This window comes from Malus sylvestris, chromosome 8 (assembly GCF_916048215.2).
Source record: "Malus sylvestris chromosome 8, drMalSylv7.2, whole genome shotgun sequence".
In the NCBI taxonomy this organism is placed as follows: domain Eukaryota; kingdom Viridiplantae; phylum Streptophyta; class Magnoliopsida; order Rosales; family Rosaceae; genus Malus; species Malus sylvestris.
Genome location: NC_062267.1, coordinates 2,066,473 through 2,093,332, shown reverse-complemented (window position 1 = coordinate 2,093,332; position 26,860 = coordinate 2,066,473). Strand labels below are relative to the sequence as shown.

The 26,860-nt window shown below is 41.0% G+C and overlaps 5 protein-coding genes across 6 annotated transcripts; 3 read left to right on the top strand and 2 right to left on the bottom strand.

The window, feature by feature from the left end:
• Window positions 1-5,522: 5,522 nt before the first annotated feature.
• LOC126633236 (uncharacterized) lies at window positions 5,523-6,721 on the bottom strand. The gene is made up of 2 exons (XM_050303807.1): window positions 6,223-6,721; window positions 5,523-6,130 (listed from the first exon to the last, which is right to left on the bottom strand). Exons 1-2 carry the CDS (start codon window positions 6,332-6,334, stop codon window positions 5,895-5,897), a joined length of 348 nt encoding a protein of 115 aa, XP_050159764.1. The 5' UTR covers window positions 6,335-6,721; the 3' UTR covers window positions 5,523-5,894.
• Window positions 6,722-6,866: 145 nt separating this feature from the next.
• LOC126633235 (protein RER1B-like) lies at window positions 6,867-8,931 on the bottom strand. The gene is made up of 4 exons (XM_050303806.1): window positions 8,767-8,931; window positions 8,134-8,508; window positions 7,245-7,425; window positions 6,867-7,120 (listed from the first exon to the last, which is right to left on the bottom strand). The coding sequence occupies exons 2-4, from the start codon at window positions 8,484-8,486 to the stop codon at window positions 7,079-7,081; spliced, it is 576 nt and encodes a 191-aa protein (XP_050159763.1). The 5' UTR covers window positions 8,487-8,508; window positions 8,767-8,931; the 3' UTR covers window positions 6,867-7,078.
• A 1,066-nt stretch (window positions 8,932-9,997) lies between these two features.
• On the top strand, window positions 9,998-13,543 carry LOC126632898 (gamma carbonic anhydrase 1, mitochondrial-like). Its single transcript, XM_050303430.1, has 5 exons — window positions 9,998-10,216; window positions 10,993-11,136; window positions 11,759-11,884; window positions 11,987-12,138; window positions 12,998-13,543. The coding sequence occupies exons 1-5, from the start codon at window positions 10,102-10,104 to the stop codon at window positions 13,277-13,279; spliced, it is 819 nt and encodes a 272-aa protein (XP_050159387.1). The 5' UTR covers window positions 9,998-10,101; the 3' UTR covers window positions 13,280-13,543.
• A 4,492-nt stretch (window positions 13,544-18,035) lies between these two features.
• On the top strand, window positions 18,036-26,763 carry LOC126632093 (uncharacterized). 2 transcript variants are annotated; one of them, XM_050302321.1, is made up of 8 exons: window positions 18,036-18,393; window positions 18,574-18,837; window positions 18,946-19,023; window positions 19,173-19,211; window positions 19,345-19,452; window positions 25,757-25,854; window positions 26,004-26,124; window positions 26,207-26,763. In XM_050302321.1, the coding sequence occupies exons 1-8, from the start codon at window positions 18,238-18,240 to the stop codon at window positions 26,453-26,455; spliced, it is 1,113 nt and encodes a 370-aa protein (XP_050158278.1). In that variant the 5' UTR covers window positions 18,036-18,237; the 3' UTR covers window positions 26,456-26,763. The 2 variants fall into 2 exon arrangements, with proteins under 2 accessions (XP_050158278.1, XP_050158277.1); XM_050302320.1 differs by having other exon boundaries at window positions 19,158-19,211.
• Window positions 21,535-24,563, top strand: LOC126632096 (uncharacterized). The gene is made up of 2 exons (XM_050302323.1): window positions 21,535-22,829; window positions 23,048-24,563. Exon 2 carries the CDS (start codon window positions 23,796-23,798, stop codon window positions 24,468-24,470), a length of 675 nt encoding a protein of 224 aa, XP_050158280.1. The 5' UTR covers window positions 21,535-22,829; window positions 23,048-23,795; the 3' UTR covers window positions 24,471-24,563.
• Window positions 26,764-26,860: the final 97 nt, after the last annotated feature.

Below are 26,860 nucleotides of genomic sequence, written 5' to 3'. Positions count from 1 at the left end.
TGCTCAGAAATCGAAGAGGCGTTTGCTTTCTCAAAAGTTGGGCTGCTTAGAGATCACGAGGGTTGATCTCAGAAATCGAAGAGTCGTTTGCTTTCTCAAAAGTTGGGCTGCTCAAAGACCACGAAGGCCGATCTCAGAAATCGAAGAGGCGCTCGCTTTCTCAAAAGCTGGGCTCCCTAGAGACCACGAGGGCCGATCTCAGAAATCGAAGAGGCACCTACTTTTCCAGCCTTGTCAGCACCTGTCACACGCACACTCAGCTTTGCGGAAATTATGGGCATTCTGTCAAAGACTTCTGGGGAAGTAGAAAACACATGAATCTTACTGTTCAATCACCCACTTCCCACACGCAACAATAGCTCATGGGTACCACAGATAACTTTGCCAAAGTTCTCTGCCAAAGTTGAGCACGTGAAGCTTGCAGCTCCCACTACATCGCTCTGACCATATTATTACCCACAAGGGTAAAGGAACAGTACCACTGCTGGATAATTGGAAAGTCCATGTATGTCAACCTCTGTGCTTCGTGGCAAGGTAGACTAGCAAACATGCCCAACCTTTACTCACATTCGAGAAAACACTCCCAATAAGATTGCTTGCTCCAAAATCGAAGAGGCACCGTCCTCCGAATCTAAAGAGTCAGACTCCCAACATGACTACTTTCTTAAAAATCGAAGAGAGGGTAAAGGAACAGTACCATTGCTGGATAATTGGAAAGTCCCTGTGTGTCAACCTCTGTGCTTCGTGGCAAGGTAGACTAGCAAACATGCCCAACCTTTACTCACATTCGAGAAAACACTCCCAACAAGATTGCTTGCTCCAAAATCGAAGAGGCACCGCCCTCCGAATCTCGAGAGCCACTCTCCCAACATGATTACTTTCTCAAAAATCGAAGAGACACTGCTCCCCGAATCTCGAGAACCAGACCCCCAGCATGATTGCTTTCTCAAAAATCGGTGAGGCACCGTTCTCCGAATCAATCGAAGAGGCGCTCGCTTTCTCAAAAGCTGGGCTGCTCAGAGACCACGAGGGCCGATCTCAGAAATCGAAGAGGCATCTACTTTTCTAGCCTTGTCAGCACCTGTCACACGCACACTCAGCTTTGCAGAAATTATGGGCATTCTGTCGAAGACTTCTGGTGAAGTAGAAAGCACATGAATCTTACTGTTCAATCACCCACTTCCCACACGCAACAATAACTCATGGGTACCACAGATCACTTTGCCAAAGTTCTCTGCCAAAGTTGAGCACGTGAAGCTTGCAGCTCCCACTACATCGCTCTGACCAAGAAAGGTAAAAGAATAGCAAAGAAACAGCACTAACAAAGTTTAGACACATAAATTTTGAAGGTCTAGCTACCATATTATTACCCACAAGGGTAAAGGAACAGTACCACTGCTGGATAATTGGAAAGTCCCTGTGTGTCAACCTCTGTGCTTCGTGGCAAGGTAGACTAGCAAACATGCCCAACCTTTACTCACATTCGAGAAAACAGTCCCAACAAGATTGCTTGCTCCAAAATCGAAGAGGCACCGTCCTCCGAATCTCGAGAGCCAGACTCCCAACATGACTACTTTCTCAAAATCGAAGAGAGGGTAAAGGAACAGTACCATTGCTGGATAATTGGAAAGTCCCTGTGTGTCAACCTTTGTGCTTCGTGGCAAGGTAGACTAGCAAACATGTCCAACCTTTACTCACATTCGAGACAACACTCCCAACAAGATTGCTTGCTCCAAAATCGAAGAGGCACCGCCTTCCGAATCTCGAGAGCCAGACTCCCAACATGATTACTTCCTCAAAAATCGAAGAGACACTGCTCTCCGAATCTCGAGAGTCAGACCCCCAGCATGATTGCTTTCTCAAAAATCGAAGAGGCATCGTTCTCCGAATCTCGAGAGCCAGATACCACAGACCACTTTTTTCAAAGTGCTCTGACAGAGTTAAAACATGTGAAACTGGCAGCTCCCATTACCGTGCTATGACCAAGCAGGGTAAAGGAATAGCATTACTACTTGTTGTTAGGGAGACTCCTATATATGTCGACCTCCATCCCCAACGGACAGGCAGACCTGCAAAAATGCTCAACCCTTCATCATATCTGAGAGGGCACTCCCAACAAAGCCTTTCGAAATATTCAGCTTTCTTTCCCCCCGATAATACCTCTGCAAACAAGCTATACTAGAGCAAGAATATCTCATATCATCAGGGTTAAAAGCAAGAGTATCCCATATCATGCTTTTTCCCTGTTTTTTCTTTTGGCCTTGTTTTTACCTGCAAGACAAGGAGAAAGAGAGCAATCAGTCAGCACTTGGAATCAAGCTTCCAGCCAGGAACTGACTGCCTGGAACCCCTTACCTGATTACTTACCTGGCATTGCTCTCGAGTACTCATCTTCATCATCTTATGTTTCCAGGGAAGATTCCGCATCTGCTTGAGGAACAGATAGGGCAAGTGCGAAGGATACAAGGAAGCATGTGGAGACAAGCGTAACAGCACACGTGCCGATACATCCATTACTCTGTCAAAAGCAAAAGTATCCCATATCAGCAGGGTGGAACGTACTCTAGATTTGATGGACTTGTTTTGACCCTCAAATTCTTCAGTCGGCCTTATACTCTGGAGGAAACCAGAAAACCCTCCAGCTCAGTTCAAGAATAAGCCTGTGGAAAGTTACTTCTTCAAAAGCAAAAGTATCTCATATCATCTCTTCTCATTTTTCTTCTCTTTATCCTTCATGCTGCTGCAAGATGGGGAGAAGGTGAACAATCAGTCGGAGCTCTGATTGCTTACCTTGTCTGTCACCTCTTTCAGCAGACCCCCTAGCTCGGCGACTTGGGGGACTCCTACTACATGGTTTGTATCGCGCTTGACCAAGCCTGAAACTACAAGTAAGCTTCAAGTGAAATTGATACATTACCTTGTGCATCTCCACCAGTTAAAGATACCACCCCTGGATGGAGGAAGAGTACTTCTAGAGAAGATGCCACATCTACCTATGAGACAGATAAGGCAAGTCAAGACGACACCACACTCCGATACTTAGAAGTTTCGTGATTACGAGATCATTCTCCCACAATATTTCCTAATGTCATTTGTACTAAATCATTCACTCGTACTCACTAAAGGAGAGCTTGAACCTATGTACTTGTGTAAACCCTTCACAATTAATGAGAACTCTTCTATTCCGTGGACGTAGCCAATCTGGGTGAACCACGTACATCTTGTGTTTGCTTTCCTATCTCTATCCATTTATATACTTATCCACACTAATGACCGGAGCAATCTAGAGAAGATCACAAAAAGCGACCGTTTTCGTTACCTAGGATCTATCTTGCAAGAGAACGGAGAATTAGATGGAGATCTCAACCGTAGAATACGAGCTGGATGGAAAGAGTGCATCCGGCGTGTTGTGTGACCGTCGTAGGCCACTGAAGCTCAAGGGAAAATTTTATAGGACGGCAATAAGGCCAGCGATGTTGTATGGCAGAGAATGTTGGGTGGTGAAGCATCAACACGTACACAAAATGGGTGTAGCGGAGATGAGGATGCTTCGTGGGATGTGTGGGCACACGAGAAAGGATAAGATTGGGAATGAGGATATCCGAGGTAAAGTAGGAGTAGCCGAAATTGTAGGAAAAATGAGAGAAAATCGGCTCTGGTGATTTGGACATGTGCAAAGAAGGCCGACTGACGCTCCGGTTCGAAGATGTGACTACGGGACAGAGGTTCAGGGCCGAAGGGGTAGAGGAAGACCTAGGAAAACTTTGGAAGAGACTCTAAGAAAAGACTTAGAGTACTTGGATCTAACGGAGGGCATGACACAAAACCGAGCGCAATGGCGTTCTAGGATTCATATAGCCGACCCCACTTAGTGGGAAAATGCTTTGTTGTTGTTGTTGTTGTTGTTGTTAATTGTTTGAGTGGAAGAGTGTTTGTGATGAGAACAAAATTTAGAGATGTAAAACACTTTTGAGACTTTCCGAGTATGGCGTAGCTTTTGTAACTAAAGGGCTGTTGGAATAAACTGGCACTAGAGGGGTACAAAATAGTGAGATTTTGGGGGTTAAACTGGGAGATTCTGCCATATAACCGTTATGATATGTTAGACATATTTCTATACAGGTTCTTTATGCGAAGGGATCCTTATTTTTTTTTAAATGGGGATTAGGTGTGGGGTACACACTACATCGAATTTTCACGATTCGAACCGTCTATTTTGTAAGTCTCAATTCATAGATTATCCTTATAAAAATTTAATTCAATCTGAACTTATTTGCCTATTTAATTATCAAAATAAAATTTCATTGTTTCTTATGTAACAAAGTATTCGTTAATTTCTTTGAACTCAATTAGATGTCTTAAACATTTCCAATATGGCTAATATTTTGCAAGGATGATCTATGAGGTGAAACTTGAAAAATAGACGGTTTGAATCGTTAAAGTTTGATGTGGTGTGGGCCCTACAACTAATCCCCATCTTTATAAAAAAACGTGGGAATCCCTTCCCTTCATATTTCTATATATCCTCTGATGCATCCAAAATCTCTCGCTAGGCTAACCATCTTGAACTCATGACTTATGTTGATGCAGAAAACCGAATTGATCTTGGATCGATGTAAGCAAGGTGTCAAGCTATGACATTCGCAAGGTTGTTTCGGTGGCCAAGTGTAAATAATATGTAAGGAGATAGTGTCTAAAGGTCATGTGTTAACGACGCTCGGTGGCATATTGACACACGAAAGCAAGCATTTGCACAGACGACCCACAATCACAAGAACAAAGTCTCTCCCCTCTCATATATATATGCATAAGGGATCTCCAATTTATTCAAAAAATGGAGATTAGTTGTGACTACACATCGAATTTCAACGATTCGAACCGTCTATTCATCTCCTCCCCCAACTTATGCAAAACTCTAGTTGGAGAAAACTCTCCTTTGGGAGCTGCATTTGCATCTATTTCATAGGGAGGCAAATTGTCTGCCCTCCTGTTTGGGTGCCCTTCCCATCCCCTCCTATTTTGTGCGGTCACGGTTAAGCCACATCAACATTTTATATTAATTTTTTTTTAGAGATAATAAGACAAAAAGCACTAAGAATATAAAATATTAACGTAGCTTAACCGTGACCGCACAAATAGAAGAGGATGGGAAGGGCACCCAAACAGGAGGGTAGACAATCTACCTCCATTTCATAGATGGCTAGAGAACAACTTAGCCTTTGCATTTTTCTTTGATTTGAAGCCTCACACTGGACTAACCATCTTAATGTGGTTCAAATTCACTTTTAGCGAAAATTAAATCTAAGGCCTCTCACTTAAAGTGGAGAAAATTATCATTAGACCATAATATCAAATGACGCCTTTTACTAATTTTAAATTAAACAAAAGTCAGTTGTGGTCACATTTATATTATTACACTATCGATCCTTACATTACAAGCCAGTTTAAATTTGGTCCTCAGCAAATTATGAGTTGAACCTTGTCGTGCTTGCTTAGGAGACAACCCGTACGACAATGTCTCCTTTAACTTTAAGTAACTTTATTTATTGACAAGAAAACTTCCATTATTCAATGTCTTCGCTCACATATGATGTTCCCTCAGCTTATGCTTTTCCTTACTTTTCGGTACAACTAACATCAGGAAAAACGACCAACTAGCTCTTAATCTAGGGTTCCATTCCCCCTCGACGTTTAGAAAACAAAATAAACATACATTTTACAGGAAAACCAGTGCAGTTCTCTTCCTTGTATTGACATGTCACACTTACATTTTTCTTCCGAAGATGATCAGAGAGGCTTGTACTGAAAAGTGCGAGCTTTGTCTCTGAAGTAGCTTTTATGCACGAAGAACAATCTAACCTAAAATCCTATAAGAATCCGACTCTGACTCCGACTTAATTTAACTTGAACTTAGTATTGTTGATCACAAATTTCAATGACTCTATAAAGACCTTTACAATACTGGTTTCTCCATGCTTCAAACCTGGTTTTAGTTCCGAAACTGGAGCTTGCGCCAGTGATGGTGATGCTGTAGGGGCTTCTGTAGTTGGCAGAACTTGTGGTTGACGTTGTGATTCATATCCTACGATTCCAATCAGTCTTCTACCCTTGGTTCCTTCAATTTCCTCACCTGCCAAACACAAAGCAAAATAGATTACAACAATTTCAAAGTACGAAGAAATCCGAGGGTACAATAAAATGTTCATAACTCAGTCTTCTTACCATTTGAATCCAAGTACGGTTTGGAAGTCTCTGAAAGAAAAACAAGTGTGGGGGTGATGACAGTAAGAGCAGCCCAGAAGACGAATATCACAACATAGGTTCTCCCACTCATTTGTTGCCCGTCGGGGGTGGAGCAGAGAGAAAACCCGGTTTAATTGGAGAGACAGAATATTATGTTTCGATTCGAGGGTTTTAAGAGAAGGAATGGAATGCACAAAGAGAAAGAAGAAAGAAGAGAGAGGATAGAGTAGAGGAGACCACGAACACTATTAGCTGGCCATTGCCTAATTAAGTATGTAATTAAAATAAAACACTAAGCTTTAATTTACAAGAATTGTTTGCTTATGGGTTTCGATAATACAAAAGTCAAGCAATAAAATAACAAATGCAGTGTGTGATTTCGTTGTTCAGTTGGTGGAGGGTTGTTATACCTATTAGGTGCATGATTTGGACATCTATCTGGCATCTCACAAACCCTAAGACTCTCCCCAAGTCCACCTGGTAATCATAACCCTGCAGCCCCGCTTGCTTAATACCACGATTTAATTAATACATAACAATAACATACTCAAAACATGGCATTCAGTAATTCAGCAGCAAGTAAAGCGGAAGAAGAACGAAAGTACAGGTAAATATCAAACAGGTTAATGACAAGTGAGAATTATCAATTTATGCAAGTTTTCAATGCTCATTAAGTCCTAATGGTAAGCAAATTATCCTAATAGTGAAAAAAATTCAAACAAATCTATGAATTTTGCGAATATTAAAAAGTAACGTACTTTTCAGAAAAAATAAAAACATTCAAACACTGCACTTCTTTCGTTCACTTTTCCTAAACGCTGATTCGACCAAATCTTCAGTCTGAGTTTGCTGCATCATGTCTCTTCCCTGTATACCTCTGTAATAATAAAAGGGAACGAGTAAAAATGTTGAACTTAAGGAAACTCTCAACACTTACAATTGATCCTGCTTTAGGGTAAAAAAAGGTGAATGGTGGCTGAACAACATTGTAGCGCTCTCACCTGTTTTCCGATGCTGAACGGTACATATTTGTACTTAATCATGTGCATTATCTGGCGCTTCATTGTAAGAGTAAAAAGAACGACCCAATAAAAGAGGAGAATGGGCCAGAAAACGGGGACATCAAACACAGAGAAGAAGGTCATCAGAAAAGCGACACAGAAAGCCTTTGTAATGGAATACCTGAAACCACATAAGCAAGAGAATAAATTACTGAGTCCCAGTTAACAGTCATAAAACTGAACACATACAAGCACATATTACTTGCAATAACATATATGTTACGGTAAACAATGCGTTTGTGCAATGACTATTTTCAAATCGAGAAAGAACAATCTCGACTGCTGAAGTCATTCACACAATCGCAACTTCCATTCAGCGCTATCGAGAGCTGCTTCATGAAGGACCCCGTTATCCTCCATCTGTTTTACACTCTGTTGTCGATGAGGTGCCATCAGCGGAACCATGTTGATGCTAAAAGATCCTGTTGGCTTATCATGCTTCATATTAGGTTCACACTTCTACCATCTATACAATTGCACACATTTTAAAAGCATACATAAAAGTAGCCAAGACATTTTAAATTAGCCACAACTCCTACTTTCAATCACACCAAAAAAACCCGGGATCATAAAGGCGGGTTTTTTTTTTGGTATGATCGAAAGTAGCATTCATATAAGTGCTACTCAAAGTGTGTCAAACGCTAGCTCGTTTTACCCCACGCATGCTTAAAACAGTGCAAATACACCCCAAATCGAAAAATAGTGTTCTTTTGACAAACATTTTAAACTAGCCACAACACCTACTTTAGATCACACCCAAAAACCCATAGCAAATACGTATACAATGCAACTATCTCTCACAATTTCACTAAGGAAGTTCTTCAATTACCAGAACTTGAACTCGGGAAGGCGGCGAATGAACGGCTTAAACTCATCCGAACCTCGGGTTGGCAGCGAAGCCCCGTCCAACACTTCGAGCTCCGGATCGACCTTTGGTGACAGAAACCCAATCAACAGATTCAGGATATAAATTCCCAGGCCGTATGACACAATGTAGAACCCTTGAACATAGAAAACTCGGAGCACATAAACCGCCACCACGGCAAGAGTCCCCAGCCACCTGTGAACCGGATTCGGGGTCGATCGGTCCAAGTAGTACTGAAATGCCCTTGACAATTCGTCCCTCCACTTCGCCAACGGCGCCACCGCCGAGCCAGCATCGCCGCCCCCAACTCCTTCCATGAAAAATTAGCCTCTGATTTTCCTGAGCATCAAAAGCAATGACCCAACTCAAAATACTAGATCTGTTTGGTTCCCGAGAAAATAAATCATCTCTAGAGCATCACCAATTCGGATTTATCAGTTCACATTTCATGGGTTCATCAAAACCCCAATAATTTCTCAAACCCAAATCGGAATCAAACATTTTTCCAAGGAAAAGCGAGATTAAAAATGGAAAATTTTGAATATTCTCCATAAAAACCAATAATTTAGTTCAAGAAAAATAGGGACAAACCTTTACCTTTCAGAAAATTGAAGTGTGTTTTGGATCAGATGAGAGAATCAAATTGTTAAATCCAAATTTCTAAGCAGATGGATTTTGTAAGCTTATTTACTAGTTGAGGTCGGTGCGATTTTGTTCGTTTCTTGTCTGTTTCTTGTTTTACCAGGAAAATCATAAAGGGAAAGAACATAACCGCGTCCTTTAAATGGAGAAAATTTCAGCCAGACGGCGGCGGATTCTACACCACGTGTCATTATATAAATGATGAGATATGTATGTTAAAAAATTAATAACTTAAAAAATACAATTTTTTACCACTTATATAAAAATACATAATGTAACATCCGTATTCTGATCACAAGAAAAAATTTCTGCCTTGACTAAATGGCCTTTGGGCTTGGCGGTTAATTAAGGAGGTGGTTTGTCCGCCTCCCATTTCCATACTATTCTCATCCATTTCTGTTTTGTACGGTCACGGTTAAGCCACGTCAACATTTTATATTTCTATTACTTTTTGTTTTATTATTTTTATTAAAAAAATCAATATAAAATATTGACGTGGCTTAACCGTGACCATGCAAACAGGAAAAAAGAGTATGAAAATGGGAGGACAGACAATCCACCTCCGTTAATTAAAGGCCTTTGCATCATTTTTAGGGAGACAATGACATATTTAAGGCTGGTTTGAAAAGTAACTTTAAAATGAGTGAAAATTCTTTTTCAGGTGCATTTTTAATAAGCATTATTTTCAAAATATTTATACCAAACGCGCTTTCAACTATTTTAAAAGTACTTTCAAACTAGTTCTAAGTGATGTTATTCATCCACACAACGACCATTTGGGCATTATCACGACAATTCACTTTTTTGGAGGTTAGAAAGACTTACAGATGCGTTTCAGCCTCTTCTTATCCACTATCGTGATTTACTATCACAATGAATCGAATTTAAGACATACCATGTTAAATATGAGCCTGAAATTCGTTCCTAACTACTAAATCACCCCGTGATGGTAGTGACGGACATTAAGTTGAACTCACTTGAAAAATCACCATAATTTAAACTACATGAACCAAAATGATTAAACTACACTAAACAAGATGAAGGGCGGAAACCATACTTTGGCTCTAATTAAATTGAAACCGGGGATGCTTTGGTAATTTAACAAAAGAAGGCTAAAATACCTTTAATACCCTCCCTAGGCTTTGGGATATTCTACCCTACCCCTTCCAATTTGGGCCAATACCTTCGTTTCTCCGGCCTGCTTCAAGTTCAAATCACACAACAGAGAGTCAGATAGAGTGGCAGTGAGCAGAGGAGCTGGTGGTAGCTGGCGGAGCAAGTGAGAAGAAGATGGGGACTTTAGGACGAGCAATATACACCGTCGGATTTTGGATTCGGGAGACGGGCCAGGCCATTGATCGCCTCGGCAGCAGCCTCCAGGGCAGTTACTACTTCAAGGAGCAGCGTAAGCCTAAGCCCTTTCTCTCGAACCCTAGATCCCATTTTTTAGCTCAATCTCTTAATTTCGGATTTGATTTATTTTTTGTGATTTTGGTAATTTACGGGATGTTTGGTTCGCATTTCGTATTGATTTCGACATCGAAGCTGTAGAATTAGCATAAAGTTTAGGGCTTTGCTTTTCATTCGATAGGCAATTGCAGAATTAGATAGTCATGTATGTAGGAATGTGTGTGTTCTCACTAGCAGATTATTATCAACCCAACATTAATTTGAAAATTTTGTTAAATGGGGGTTCTTGGAATCGTTAAATATTGGGGGTGTGATACATCCTTCCAATTTTGGCCGTCGGATCGGATGGATTGAAGAAAATCAAAGGACAGAAATTAATAAAGGGTTTGTGAGAAGTAAAAAGGGGTATGTGGATATCATATCCCTAAATATTTTACCATTTATGTGAAATGAAATTTTGTGGAGTAGTTTTGGGTAATGGAAATGATTGTGCCTACCGTTCCGGTGGTAAAGTGGTGGCCTTTCTGCGTGTGTGTAGCCTGTCAAACCATAAAGCTCAAAGTTTTACGGTCAAGGAGGGGAGGAAATGAAGAAAATGAGAATGGAAATTTTTTTATATCCAGCATTGTAGTTTGGTTCACCTATTTTTGAAAAGCTAATACATTGCCAGCATAGTGCATTCTGAGTTTGTTTACATGGGCGATTCAGGGTTTTCGGGTTTTGCTTTCTTTTTTCTATGCATGAGGAAAGTGATTATGTTCTTTTCTGTAGTGTCTCGACATAGAACTCTGATGAACGTATTCGATAAAGCTCCTGTGGTTGACAAAGATGTGTTTGTGGCGCCAAGTGCCTCCGTCATTGGCGATGTTCAAGTGGGAAGGGGGTCTTCTATTTGGTATGGATGTGTTTTGAGAGGTAAGAACTTCTTTTGAGAGAGAGTCATATACAAATTTCATTTAATACGATGTATGCATGAGTTCTAAGTAGCATGGGAATTTTGGAAGAAAAGCCACTCTTTTTAATGCTGTTTTTTTCCTTTTTGTTGGTCCATGAGCTGATGATTTGTGCTTGATGTTATCCATATCTAGAACCTCTTTAACCTTTATCCTGTGTTAGATTTTAAGTACATATATTTCTCATAACACCTATGCATATTTGTTTAAATTGTTACTGATGCACTTTGCAGAAATCGTGGATTTGTTACACCTAAACATCAGTGCATGTACAGTCAAGTTTAGAGTTGAAACTAGGAATAATATTCAGATTATATGTACGTTTTATTGGGAGAATATGCACTGTTGCTGTTCTTATTTGTCTTTTTCATAGTTTAAACTTTATACAGTTGTGTCCCGTTTCTCATTGTATATGGAGGTTAGCAATGGTAAGAATAGTACCTGAGTACTAACAGTTGATTAGTTATCTGTGGAGAATTCTGGTTTGTTGTCAATTTAGCTGGATATGAGACATAATTGTTTTTTTAGGGCTATTTTAAAGTGGATTTTGGTAATAATTTGTGAAAAATTGTATTTTTGCATAGGTGATGTGAACAACATTGTTGTTGGATCTGGAACCAACATACAGGACAACTCCCTTGTTCATGTGGCGAAGTCTAATTTAAACGGGAAGGTGTTACCAACCATTATTGGAGATAATGTTACTGTAGGTGAGTAATTATGCTGTTGAAGATATCTTCGATTCAAATTTGCCTGATGGTTGTTCTGAATAAATTTTTATAATTTGTGTAACAAAAAATTGCATTGAGCAGGTCACAGTGCCGTTATACATGGCTGTACTGTTGAGGATGAGGCCTTTGTTGGTATGGGAGCCACTCTTCTTGATGGTGTCGTTGTTGAGAAACATGCCATGGTAGCTGCTGGATCCCTGGTGAGACAGAATACAAGGATCCCTAGTGGAGAGGTATGTGTAAAAAGCCTACCCGCTGACCCTCTTTATCCATTTATATGCAAAGGATACTGGGAGTCTTAACACACGTAGAAAAAATAGCTTAGAATTTGAATCTGTTGTAGTTACCACCATCCAGCCAGATTCCAAATCGCTGATCCTAAAACATGTTCTACTTTGGATCCAACAAAATAAATAAAAAATCAGTTATCTAAAATTTTCTTATATTTCTTCTGTTCTTGCTTGTTCTGGCAGTCGGAGAAGATTGTATTAATCTAAAATTCTTTGAATTATGATTGTGCCGAGATAGACTAAAAACAGATTTATCACAAAAGCCTTTCTAATATTCTAACATCTAGATCAGAGTTATTTAAAAAATACACAACAAAGCTTATCAATAATACCTAGTTCAAGTAGGCGATATAAAGTGACACGGGAATGGCTGGAGCAGAGTGCTTGTTATTCCTTTTGTTGTATTTTTCTTTACTTTTTATGTGTGTGTGTGTGTGGTGGCGGTGGTGGAGTTTCAAAATTTCCACCCTCTGTTAAAAGAAGTTGAGTTATACGAGCAGTAAACTTCTGTTGTTTGATTTCCCTTTCAGAAATAAATGTAGAGGGACATAAAACTATTTTGATAGGACTGGTGTCAAGCATTCTCTTAACTATAAAAACGTAGGTACTGCAATCCAAACAAAGAGAAAACCCTTATTAATGGTATTATCAGCTTGGAATTGTATGCTACGATTCCGGATTCAGCTTTATCCAGGCAGGCTAAGTTCAGCTTTTATGTCTGCGGTCCAACACCGTCAACTGTTATTGATAATTTTGTTTCACATGAATTTAGAGTAAGCAGTAAAATGCATTTGTATTACAGGTATGGGCAGGAAACCCAGCAAAATTCCTGAGGAAGCTCACAGATGAAGAAAAAGCCTTCATCTCCCAGTCAGCCACCAATTACACTAACCTTGCACAAGTCCATGCAGCTGAGAATGTGAAGTCGTTTGATGAGATTGAGTTTGAGAAGGCCCTCCGCAAGAAGTATGCACATAAGGACGAGGAGTACGACTCAATGCTGGGTGTTGTTCGTGAGATTCCCCCGGAACTTATTCTTCCCGATAATGTATTACCAGATAAAGCAGCAAAGGACCTAAAATGATTTCGTAAGTTGTTTTTGTTTTCTCCTCCTTTTTAACTCGAATCTTGAGAGATTTGGGGCACCAAGAAATATTTGTTGTTAAGTACAAATACATGGAAAAGGTATCATTTCCTTTCCCAATAATAGCCGGTTTTAGGGCAGAACTATGAATCTTTTCTAGCCATCGGATCTACTCTTTCTCGGCTTTTCAGAAACTGTATTTTCTGCTCCGGCGGTTTGTATGCTGATGATGTTTTTTCGTATCCAAGGTACCTAATTTCTTGATGACTTCTAGTTAATTTGTACATTCATCTCTTCTTCCTCTCGTTCAAACATTTGAAAGTACATTGTTGTCGTCGTAATGTATTTCCCGTATTTTCTGCTCTCTCACATTGCACTCAAATAGAAGACAGGAAACATTGTTTGCATCACAGTTTGTGGTCGATGGGGATGGGGATGGGGATGGTCGATGTTTTGCTGAAGTAATCGTCATTGTCAAGCACAAACCATGCCGGGAAAATTCAACAGTTCGGCTGTCGGAAATTGGGGTCACAAGGAGCAACGTTTCGAAATGTTGCGCCAAGGCTCTCCCTCCCTTGCATTAAAGCATGCATACATTAAAATTAGGGTGCGTTTGTTGCACCGGACTGTCTCGGACTGGACTAGCTGCAGGGACTAAGCTGGACTGGCTTAGACTAGACTAAGCTGGACTAACTTAGTGAAGCGTTTGGTGCAGTGTCAGGACTAAAGAACAGACTAACAACAAATTCTAATATTATATTATTTAATTTATATCTATTAATATTTTATATTATTTAATAAATATTTAGTAATATTTTATTATTACTTCCGTCTATTTTCTCATTCTAGAATCATCATTCCATTCTCAATTGTTTTCCGTTCTTCCCCTCTCCTCTGTCTTCTTAAATTTTCTCCGCCCCTTTCCCTTCTTCCCCTCTCCTCTGTCTTCCTAAAATTTCTCCGCCCCTTTCCCTCTGTTTTCTTCCTAATTTTTCTTCATCCCTCTTCCTCTTTTTCTTCGTCCCTCTCCCTCTTCATCTCCATCTTCTTCTTCCTTTTGTTCTCTGTTCATCTCCCTCTTTTCTTCCTTTTGTTCTCCATTCATCTCCTTCTTTTCTTCCTAATTTTTCTAAGAACCAATTGGTGAATCAAAACCCGATCAGAATCTGGGTCATCTGGGTATTTATGGGTTTGCTTCTTCGGCATCAATGGCAAAGGTCTGCGAAAAAGGAGTCAGGACTTGGTGCATGTGTGATTAGAGCGACTGTTATGCATTTCATATGCACAACGATTTTGTAATTTATTTTTTTTGTTGCTTTTTTGTTTAGAATTTTGGATTTGGATATGATTTGGAAAATGGAAAAACTGCAAAATTTTGCCTAAAATTTTTCCTTTTTGTTTTGAATTTTGCTGGATATGGGTTGAAAAATGGTAGATGAGAGGGGCGAAGTAGGGAGTTGGTGGATGGGAAGGGTGAAGCGAGGAGGGCGTAGCGGAGAGGAGTGGGCTTAGCAGTCCGGCCGATGAGGGTGAGGAAGACGACGATGAGGGAGCACGGCAAGGACGACGTTGAGGGAAGACGCAGAGATGAGGACGAAGGGAAATCTCTCGGTTTGCTCTGGGCTTACGAATCCGTCCAATTTTGGGGTTGCTCGTTAAGAACGGCTAAGGAGGTACTTAGTCCACGCGAGTCTGGGTTAAGCTCATTAAAGCTAATCCGGATGCACACCAAACGTCGGACTATAGTCTAGTCCAGTCCAATGCCTCTTAATCCTGTCAAACAAATGTGACCTTAGGAAATAAAATAGAGCTTGGCCACAAAATGTGCGGTCACGGTTAAGTCATGTCAACATTTTATATTGATTTTTTTATAGAGATAATAAGACAAAAAGTAATAGGAACATAAAATATTGACGTGGTTTAATCGTGACAGTACAAATAGAAGAGGATAGGAAGGACACCATAACAGGAGGGTAGACAATAAAAAAATATCAAAGGACGTAAACTCGAAAAAACCCGCAGTATTGTGCCGGGCGCGATTTAAAATAAGAAACGTTTCAATTTTCTTTTAGAAACTTGGGAACGTGAAATGCAACGGAGAGAAGTTTCAATTTCCTTTAAGAAACTTGAAAACGTGAAATGCAACAGAAAGAAGTGCAGAAGGAGAAAACAGAAGTACAAAACCTGCCACCTTTAACGTTGTAAATATTTACGATGATAAGAATATTTTCTAAAAGAATAATTGGCTAATGGGAATCTTGGAAAGCTGAAATCTCCGTGATTTCAGCAGAAAATGATGGAAAGTGATTGGGACTCCCACCAATCATTCAAATGAATCAAACCCTACCCTATAAATTTCTCCTCTGCATGCCCTACTATTTATTTTCTCGAAACTGTTGTTTACTTTTTGTCTATGAAGTAAAGCGTCATCTGTAATTTTTCTCGAACGTGTTGTTTATTGTATCATTTTTTTTGTTTGGAAATTAAATTAAAACAAACAAAGGCAATGGATGGATATAAAAGAATGAAACTTTAACGAAAAGCTTCCGATACTGTTTACTTTAATGAAAAATCATATTTTTACACTAAAAAGTCAATCATGGTACTATTCACTTTACACTTTATTTTGTCCTTATCTTTAAAACTCGAAGCTTGTTCCTTTAGTTGTTGGTGATGTGGTCTATTTATAATAATATAAGGAAAACTAATGAAAATAATTTCAAAACTTTGAGTTTTAATTAAAATGACAAAAAGTTGTAAGTGAATAGTACCATGAGTGACTTTTTGGAGTAAAAATATCTTTAATGTTAAAAATGAACAGTACAATAATGTTTCTGTTTGGACCCAAATTTACACCATCGGCCCGTGCAATCAAGGCCGTTGAGTGAGCATAGCTCCCAACCGTTGGATGAAAAAGTGAACACATTTTATTATTGTTAAAGGATAATATTATGGTTTTTATCATAATAATTATCTTTTAATATGAATTATTTGCATCTTGTTAAACCAGATAAATATAATGCGAATTATATCCCAAGTAAGCTGTAAAGTTCAAATTGATTTGGGATGTCTGATTGCACTTGAAAGCTAAAAATGAATTTGAAATTCATTTGATCAGGATGCATGGTTTAAGGGTGATGGGATTATGATGATGTGATAAGCCTAGGATTTGATGGTCTTGGATAATGATGAGATGTGAAACCTAGATAAGCAAGGCCTTTTTGCATGGTGATGGGCATTGTCAGATGAGTTTGGAGTGATAAGAATTGATGATGGGAGCACAATATGCATGCCGTGTGAAATGGCTCTTGGAGATTTCTAAGGGACACCTGTTGTACCTCTTGTAAAAGTACACAGGCATAAGGAGACTATGGAGATTTTTGCCGAAATGTATGAAAGATAATATTAGTTATTGTTTTTTGGAGTATATTCGGAAAAGGTCTCTATTGGATTGGTGATCAAGGAGACTTGCTATAAATACAGAGGCAATGGCAACAGGTAAAGCCCCTCTAATTCAACACACAAACTGCCATGCGCAAATCTCGCTTTATGCGAAACATTTCAACAACCTTGAGATTTTTATTTTTATTTTTCACCAACACATATTCAGTTTGGATAAACAGTACTGTGAATGCAACCGGTGAACATCTTCAGTTTAGATAAACAATAATGTAGTCATAGAACCATTCAACTGCGAAGCACCTTCAATTTGGATAAACAGCACTGCTCCGAGATCGACTGGTTACCTATCAAAGTCTCGGTCAAAAAGGATTTTCAAGTCTTTATTGGCAGATGTCATCTCATTAGCCTTCTCAACGAAGTGAGGTGTTACCAGGTTACTACATTCGGCACCTTGAGAGCCGAATTTGATATTGAACTTCGCAAAACTAGCAGCCTTGTCTTCAGGCTCTAGAACCCAAAGGCCAATACGTGTTCCTTCCTCGGCCGCAGTCGCAAGATCAAGAAGTCAGTAGTGCGCTCAACGCAACATCAACAAATTTTACTCCCCGGCCGAGCTCGGCCGTCAAGTTGGCACGCCTCGCACATAACCGAATGACGTGGTTAGCTTATTAATTACTCGATTTGCGCACCACGTAGGCTTGATAGTTTTTAGGATCAACAGTTTCCTTAAGACTCCCTGAGGATGATGCACTTAGCACTCGACTTCTGTTTAAGTGACATTTTGAATTGCTTAGTTCATAAATCCAATTAGTTTTTTCTTTCTTTTCTAAATTATAACGGTATGCTTCTCGCCTTTCTAACGGTTTGCTTCACGCCTTCACCCATAGAAAACTCAATAAAAGATTTTTCGAAAACTCAACGATCACATTTTTAAAAGAAGAAGATTAACTCACGGTTTTTTTTAATAATTTCTCAAAGTTTATAGACAATAATTTGAAGTCATTTTTCGTTATATTATAAGCTCTTTACACGTAATGTAGAGCATTCCGAAGATGCTCGGGCTCCACCACCCATGCAAAGAATTTATCGAAAACTCAACAATTTCATTTTCATTTGAAAAGAAAATCCCCTCATTTTCACAAAAATTATAAATTAAGTCGTGACATTTAATCGATTTTATAAATGCAGATGGTTACTGACATTTTATACTTTAAATTTTCTATATTTAAAAACAAAATGACACTTACAATAAGTAAAAAATAACTTTTTTTAAATGTCAATAACATCTCCCGACAAATTTGTACGAATATAGTAACATAATAAAACATACAAACACATGACATCAACTAAACAAAACAAAATAAGAGCGAAAAAAACACTAAACAAGAACAAGAACAAGACGAGGCCCGTTCAGCCTTTGGACTGGATCTGCTTGCAACGGCGCCTCCGGCTCTCTTTGCAGTGTATATAAACACACTACAACAACACAAGCCGAAGTGTGCAGAGAGTGAGAGAGAGCAGAGTACCGATTCCCAAAGAGCCAGGGTGCCAGGAAAATGGGTGGAGAAGCCTTACCCGCCACAGCCAACCCCGCCGCGCGAGTGGCTCCTCTGGTACTGGGACTACAGGCTTCCGCCCTCGTCGACCATGTTGCCCACGTTGACTGGTTTCTGCTCGATCAACTCCCCGGCGAGCGCGGTGGCTCCATTCCTGTAAACCCCTTTTGACTTCATTGCTTCTTTTACAATTTTTTTTCTTCTTTTCTGCTACTTGGGTTCGCAAATTTCGGTGCTTTTTATGGATTTATATAATTTTCGATTCTGGGTTTTCTTTATGTCGCTCAATTCAATCAGAAAGTTGAAGACTTTAGCTTTTGGGACATATTTTTGTAGGTTGAAATTGAAGAGCTTGAGCATATATTGAGTGAGGTGAAAACCCATGTAATTTCATCCCCTGATGATTCCTTGCCAATGAAAACCATCGCTGGTGGCAGTGTTGCCAATACAATCCGAGGGCTGAGTGCCGGTTTCGGAGTCTCCTGTGGGATAATTGGTGCATGTGGAGATGATGAGCAAGGCCAGTTATTTGTCAGCAACATGAGCTCTCATGCTGTGAACCTCTCTAGATTGCGGATAAAGAAGGGACCCACAGCTCAGGTTGGGATTTAGATTCATTTTCTGTTTTTTTTTTTTTTTTGGGGGTTTTTGGATTGAGTTTGTATATGTTGAGTGCTGAAACTTTGATGGTAATTTGGTGTGGTGCAGTGTGTTTGCTTGGTCGATGCTTTGGGCAATCGGACAATGCGTCCCTGTCTCTCAAGTGCTGTGAAACTTCAGTCTCAGGTGCATGCCTCTGTTTATATGCCCATGTATGCATACATATCTGCGTGTCTGTGTGCATGCGTGTGTGTGTGTTGTGTGCTAGAGCTGTCGGTATTTTGACAACTTCTTCTAATGAGCTTACAAAGAATTATTAGAATTATGTTATCCAGGCTGATGACTTGACGAGAGCGGACTTTAAGGGCTCTAAGGTTAGTCTCTTCTGTACTCAATGTCATAATTCGCTTTAGGCGGAATCATGTGTGAAACTTAGACATAGATGGTATGATTTTAATAGTTGAAAGGGTTTTGTAGATGTATGTGCTGATATCTCTTTTCTTTCAGTGGTTGTTGTTGAGGTATGGTATCATCAATTTGGAAGTGATTCAAGTGGCTATATCGATTGCGAAACAAGAGGGTCTATTTGTGTCCTTAGACTTGGCCAGTTTTGAGGTACAATTATTTTTCTTCGGATTCTAACGTTTGGAGGATGGGATTTGTCCAAATTTGTTGTCAAGGCAAGTTGAAATCTTACTCGTGATTTATTTATTGGGAGATAGCGTTATGGCACAAGATAATGCTGTTTCCAGAATGAATGACAAAAATTTCATTAGAGTGTAGCAGCCCCCATACAATCTTGAACCGAAAGTCTACAACAACAACAACAACAAAGCCTTTTCCCACTAAGTGGGGTCGGCTATATGAATCCTAGAACGCCATTGCGCTCGGTTTTGTGTCATGTCCTCCGTTAGATCCAAGTACTCTAAGTCTTTTCTTAGAGTCTCTTCCAAAGTTTTCCTAGGTCTTCCTCTACCCCTTCGGCCCTGAACCTCTGTCCCGTAGTCACATCTTCGAACCGGAGCGTTAGTCGGCCTTCTTTGCACATGTCCAAATCACCGGAGCCGATTTTCTCTCATCTTTCCTACAATTTCGGCTATTCCTACTTTACCTCGGATATCCTCATTCCCAATCTTATCCTTTCTCGTGTGCCCACACATCCCACGAAGCATCCTCATCTCCGCTACACCCATTTTGTGTACGTGTTGATGCTTCACCGCCCAACATTCTGTGCCATACAACATTGCTGGCCTTATTGCCGTCCTATAAAATTTTCCCTTGAGCTTCAGTGGCCTACGACGGTCACACAACACGCCGGATGCACTCTTACACTTCATCCATCCAGCTCGTATTCCATGGTTGAGATCTCCATCTAATTCTCCGTTCTCTTGCAAGATAGATCCTAGGTAGCGAAAACGGTCGCTTTTTGTGATCTTCGCTAGATTGCTCCGGTCATTAGTGTGGATAAGTATATAAATGGATAGAGATAGGAAAGCAAACACAAGATGTACGTGGTTCACCCAGATTGGCTACGTCCACGGAATAGAAGAGTTCTCATTAATTGTGAAGGGTTTACACAAGTACATAGGTTCAAGCTCTCCTTTAGTGAGTACAAGTGAATGATTTAGTACAAATGACATTAGGAAATATTGTGGGAGAATGATCTCGTAATCACGAAACTTCTAAGTATCGGAGTGTGGTGTCGTCTTGACTTGCCTTATCTGTCTCATAGGTAGATGTGGCATCTTCTCTGGAAGTACTCTTCCTCCATCCAGGGGTGGTATCTTTAACTGGTGGAGATGCACAAGGTAATGTATCAATTTCACTTGAAGCTTACTTGTAGTTTCAGGCTTGGTCAAGCGCGATACAAACCATGTAGTAGGGGTCCCCCAAGTCGCCGAGCTAGGGGGTCTGCTGAAAGAGGTGACAGACAAGGTAAGCAATCAGAGCTTCGACTGATTGTTCACCTTCTCCCCATCTTGCAGCAGCATGAAGGATAAAGAGAAGAAAAATGAGAAGAGATGATATGAGATACTTTTGCTTTTGAAGAAGTAACTTTCCACAGGCTTATTCTTGAACTGAGCTGGAGGGTTTTCTGGTTTCCTCCAGAGTATAAGGCCGACTGAAGAATTTGAGGGTCAAAACAAGTCCATCAAATCTAGAGTACGTTCCACCCTGTTGATATGGGATACTTTTGCTTTTGACAGAGTAATGGATGTATCGGCACGTGTGCTGTTACGCTTGTCTCCACATGCTTCCTTGTATCCTTCGCACTTGCCCTATCTGTTCCTCAAGCAGATGCGGAATCTTCCCTGGAAACATAAGATGTTGAAGATGAGTACTCGAGAGCAATGCCAGGTAAGTAATCAGGTAAGGGGTTCCAGGCAGTCAGTTCCTAGCTGGAAGCTTGATTCCAAGTGCTGACTGATTGCTCTCTTTCTCCTTGTCTTGCAGGTAAAAACAAGGCCAAAGGAAAAGACAGGGAAAAAGCATGATATGGGATACTCTTGCTTTTAACCCTGATGATATGAGATATTCTTGCTCTAGTATAGCTTGTTTGCAGAGGTATTATCGGGGGGAAAGAAAGCTGAATATTTCGAAAGGCTTCGTTGGGAGTGCCCTCTCAGATATGATGAAGGGTTGAGCATTTTTGCAGGTCTGCCTGTCCGTTGGGGATGGAGGTCGACATATATAGGAGTCTCCCTAACAACAAGTAGTAATGCTATTCCTTTACCCTGCTTGGTCATAGCACGGTAGTGGGAGCTGCCAGTTTCACATGTTTTAACTTTGTCAGAGCACTTTGAAAAAGTGGTCTGTGGTATCTGGCTCTCGAGATTCGGAGAACGATGCCTCTTCGATTTTTGAGAAAGCAATCATGCTGGGGGTTTGGCTCTCGAGATTCGGAGAGCAGTGTCTCTTCGATTTTTGAGGAAGTAATCATGTTGGGAGTCTGGCTCTCGAGATTCGGAGGGCGGTGCCTCTTCGATTTTGGAGCAAGCAATCCTGTTGGGAGTGTTGTCTCGAATGTGAGTAAAGGTTGGGCATGTTTGCTAGTCTACCTTGCCACGAAGCACAAAGGTTGACACACAGGGACTTTCCAATTATCCAGCAATGGTACTGTTCCTTTACCCTCTCTTCGCTTTTGAGAAAGTAGTCATGTTGGGAGTCTGGCTCTCGAGATTCGGAGGACGATGCCTCTTCGATTTTGGAGCAAGTAATCTTGTTGGGAGTGTTTTCTCGAATGTGAGTAAAGGTTGGGCATGTTTGCTAGTCTACCTTGCCACGAAGCACAGAGGTTGACACACAGGGACTTTCCAATTATCTAGCAGTGGTACTGTTCCTTTACCCTTGTGGGTAATAATATGGTAGCTAGACCTTCAAAATTTATGTGTCTAAACTTTGTTAGTGCTGTTTCTTTGCTATTCTTTTACCTTTCTTGGTCAGAGCGATGTAGTGGGAGCTGCAAGCTTCACGTGCTCAACTTTGGCAGAGAACTTTGGCAAAGTTATCTGTGGTACCCATGAGCTATTGTTGCGTGTGGGAAGTGGGTGATTGAACAGTAAGATTCATGTGCTTTCTACTTCACCAGAAGTCTTCGACAGAATGCCCATAATTTCTGCAAAGCTGAGTGTGCGTGTGACAGGTGCTGACAAGGCTAGAAAAGTAGGTGGCTCTTCGATTTCTGAGATCGGCCCTCGTGGTCTCTGAGCAGCCCAGCTTTTGAAAAAGCGAGCGCCTCTTCGATTGATTCGGAGAACGATGCCTCATCGATTTTTGAGAAAGCAATCATGCTGGGGGTCTGGCTCTCGAAGATTCGGGGAGTAGTGTCTCTTCGATTTTTGAGAAAGTAATCATGTTGGGAGTCTGGCTCTCGAGATTCGGAGGGCGGTGCCTCTTCGATTTTGGAGCAAGCAATCTTGTTGGGAGTGTTTTCTCGAATGTGAGTAAAGGTTGGGCATGTTTGCTAGTCTACCTTGCCACGAAGCACAGAGGTTGACACACAGGGACTTTCCAATTATCCAGCAATGGTACTGTTCCTTTACCCTCTCTTCGATTTTTAAGAAAGTAGTCATGTTGGGAGTCTGGCTCTCGAGATTCGGAGGACGGTGCCTCTTCGATTTTGGAGCAAGCAATCTTATTGGGAGTGTTTTCTCGAATGTGAGTAAAGGTTGGGCATGTTTGCTAGTCTACCTTGCCACGAAGCACAGAGATTGACACACAGGGACTTTCCAATTATCCAGCAGTGGTACTGTTCCTTTACCCTTGTGGGTAATAATATGGTAGCTAGACCTTCAAAATTTATGGGTCTAAACTTTGTTAGTGTTGTTTCTTTGCTATTCTTTTACCCTTCTTGGTCAGAGCGATGTAGTGGGAGCTGCAAGCTTCACGTGCTCAACTTTGGCAGAGAACTTTGGCAAAATTATCTGTGGTACCCATGAGCTATTGTTGCGTGTGGGAAGTGGGTGATTGAACAGTAAGATTCATGTGTTTTCTACTTCCCCAGAAGTCTTCGACAGAATGCCCATAATTTCCGCAAAGCTGAGTGTGCGTGTGACAGGTGCTGACAAGGTTGGAAAAGTAGGTGCCTCTTCGATTTCTGAGATCGGCCCTCGTGGTCTCTGGGGAGCCCAGCTTTTGAGAAAGCGAGCGCCTCTTCGATTTCTGAGATCGGCCTTCGTGGTCTTTGAGCAGCCCAACTTTTGAGAAAGCAAATGCCTCTTCGATTTCTGAGATCAACCCTCGTGATCTCTAAACAGCCCAGCTTTTGAGAAAGCAAACGCCTCTTCGATTTCTGAGCAGGCGCCTCTTCGATTTTTGAAGCTCCGTCAAGTGCAGATTTTTATAGGGGCTGGCATTAAGTTCCAAAGCACACTTGAATCTCCACCAGTAGAAGCTTCATTCTTGCACTTCTAAGATCTTGATTTGTCCGACCTCTTCTCTCTTCAACACCTTTGAAAATGTCTGGCCCCTCCGACCGTCGTTTTGACTTGAACCTTGTTGAAGAGGCAGCCCCGCCTTCTCCAGACAACATATGGCGCCCATCCTTTGTCTCCCCTACTGGTCCTCTTACCGTTGGGGATTCCGTGATGAAGAATGATATGACCGCTGCGGTGGTGGCTAGGAACCTTCTCACTCCCAAAGATAACAGACTACTTTCCAAACGGTCTGATGAGTTAGCTGTTAAGGATTCGCTGGCTCTCAGTGTTCAGTGTGCAGGTTCTGTGTCTAATATGGCCCAACGCCTATTTGCTCGAACCCGCCAAGTTGAATCATTGGCGGCTGAAGTGATAAGTCTCAAACAGGAGATTAGAGGGCTCAAGCATGAGAATAAACAGTTGCACCGGCTCGCACATGACTATGCTACAAACATGAAGAGGAAGCTTGACCAAATGAAGGAAACTGATGGTCAGGTTTTACTTGATCATCAGAGATTTGTGGGTTTGTTCCAAAGGCATTTATTGCCTTCGTCTTCTGGGGCTGTACCGCGTAATGAAGCTCTGAATGATCAACCTCTGATGCCTCCTCCTTCTAGGGTTCTGTCCAGTACTGAGGCTCCAAATGATCCCCCTCCGGTGCCTTCTCTTTCTGGGGCTCTACCGACTGCTGAGACTTCTCCTAAGCAACCTTTGTGAAGGCTCCCTCTTGTGTGTTTATTTTGACTCATGTATATGTACATATTTGTAGCTTATCGGGGATATCAATAAATAAGCTTTCCTTCATTTCAACGTATTGTGTTAAATACACCAAAGCCTTCTTCGCTAAGTTCTTTGAATTTTCTTTTGTTGAAGCTTGTATGTTGAAGCTTTCTGAGTGGAGCATGTAGGTTGGGGTAGTGTTCCCTTAATTTCCCGAGTGAGGAAAACTTCTCTGTTGGAGACTTGGAAAATCCAAGTCACTGAGTGGGATCGGCTATATGAATCTTAGAACGCCATTGTGCTCGATCCTGTGTCATGTCCTTCGTTAGATCCAAGTACTCTAAGTCTTTTCTTAGAGTCTCTTCCAAAGTTTTCCTAGGTCTTCCTCTACCCCTTCGGCCCTGAACCTCTGTCCCATAGTCGCATCTTCTAATCGGAGCGTCAGTAGGCCTTCTTTGCACATGTCCAAACCACCGTAACCGATTTTCTCTCATCTTTCCTTCAATTTCGGCTACTCCTACTTTACCCCGGATATCCTCATTCCTAATCTTATCCTTTCTCGTGTGCCCACACATCCAACGAAGCATCCTCATCTCCGCTACACCCATTTTGTGTACGTGTTGATGTTTCACCGCCCAACATTCTGTGCCATACAGCATCGCCGGCCTTATTGCCGTCCTATAAAATTTTCCCTTGAGCTTCAGTGGCATACGGCGGTCACACAACACGCCGGATGCACTCTTCCACTTCATCCATCCAGCTTGTATTCTATGGTTGAGATCTCCATCTAATTCTCCGTTCTTTTGCAAGATAGATCCTAGGTAACGAAAACGATCGCTCTTTGGTATTTCTTGATCTCCGATCCTCACCCCTAACTCGTTTTGGCCTCCATTTGCACTGAACTTGCACTCCATATATTCTGTCTTTGATCGGCTTAGGCGAAGACCTTTAGATTCCAACACTTCTCTCCAAAGGTTAAGCTTTGCATTTACCCCTTCCTGAGTTTCATCTATCAACACTATATCGTCTGCGAAAAGCATACACCAAGGAATATCATCTTGAATATGTCCTGTTAACTCATCCATTACCAACGCAAAAAGGTAAGGACTTAAGGATGAGCCTTGATGTAATCCAAAGTCTAACTAAAGAAAACTAATAAAGCTGCAAGTGCATTGGTGTAGAATCTTGAGTTTTGATTTTAATCTTTGTTTTCTTATTTCGGCTTTTAATATCAAGTTTCAGGTCTCTATATATTATCTTATATGGTCTTTAACCTTACCCAGATGGTTCGCAGCTTTAGATCGCCTCTTCTGCAGCTGCTGGAGTCAGGGGACATAGACCTCTGCTTTGCCAACGAGGATGAAGCAGCAGAGTTGCTAAGGTGACTTTCATTTGGTTGGAATTGTAACATGTTAAAAACTGTTAACCCCGATCTTGATGAAATAAAGTTGACTCTTCTTTTCTACCATTGTGGTCGATTTTTCCTTGTTTTCTACCAGACGGGTAATGTGGTGTTAAATTATCTTGTAGAGGTTCCGAGGGTGAACCGAAGGCTGATCCAGAGGTTGCACTTGAGTTTCTGGGGAAACACTGCCGCTGGGCTGTGGTGACGTTAGGCTCCAGCGGATGTATAGCAAAGCATGGAAAAGAGGTCGGAAGCTTAGTAAGATTTTAGCCCGGTGTTATGTTGATTATCGAGGGTATCTTCTGAAATTTTTGTCTTCCTGTGTCAGATTGTGAGAGTTCCAGCCATAGGGGAAGCCAATGCAGTCGATGCCACAGGGGCAGGAGACCTGTTTGCGAGTGGATTTTTATATGGATTGGTGAAGGGATTATCTCTGGAGGAATGCTGCAAAGTAGGATCGTGCAGTGGCGGATCTGTTATTCGATCTCTCGGGGGTGAGGTCACCCCCGAGAACTGGCAATGGATGTACAAGCAGATGCAGACCAAAGGCCTCACTCTTCCTCGTATCCCCAAATGATTTTTTCTTGTTCTGTTGTGTTATCAGAACAACGATTGTTTCAAAATTCATGACTACTAGCCAACTATATATGTTTTCGAAAGCAACGGCGTAGCTATGGTTGCATTTTGAGGCTGACTTGACGAATGCGTACAACGGAAGAACATCAGGGGAGGATCCTGAACGGATCGAGCCTGTTTTTGTAATTTTTCTTTCTGGTTTAAGTTGCAATGTTGGTTTACTATGTTTACTGTTTTTGCAAGTTTTTACTTGTTATATGACACTAAATATTGCGTTTTTATCACAAATAGTCCTTGTATTATTTCGAATTCCTCGATCCTGTTCATATCTTTTTCTGTTTGATCAATGTTATCCACTTCTACGCAAAATCTGAAGTTGAAACTGCAATGCTTGCCAGCAACCGCA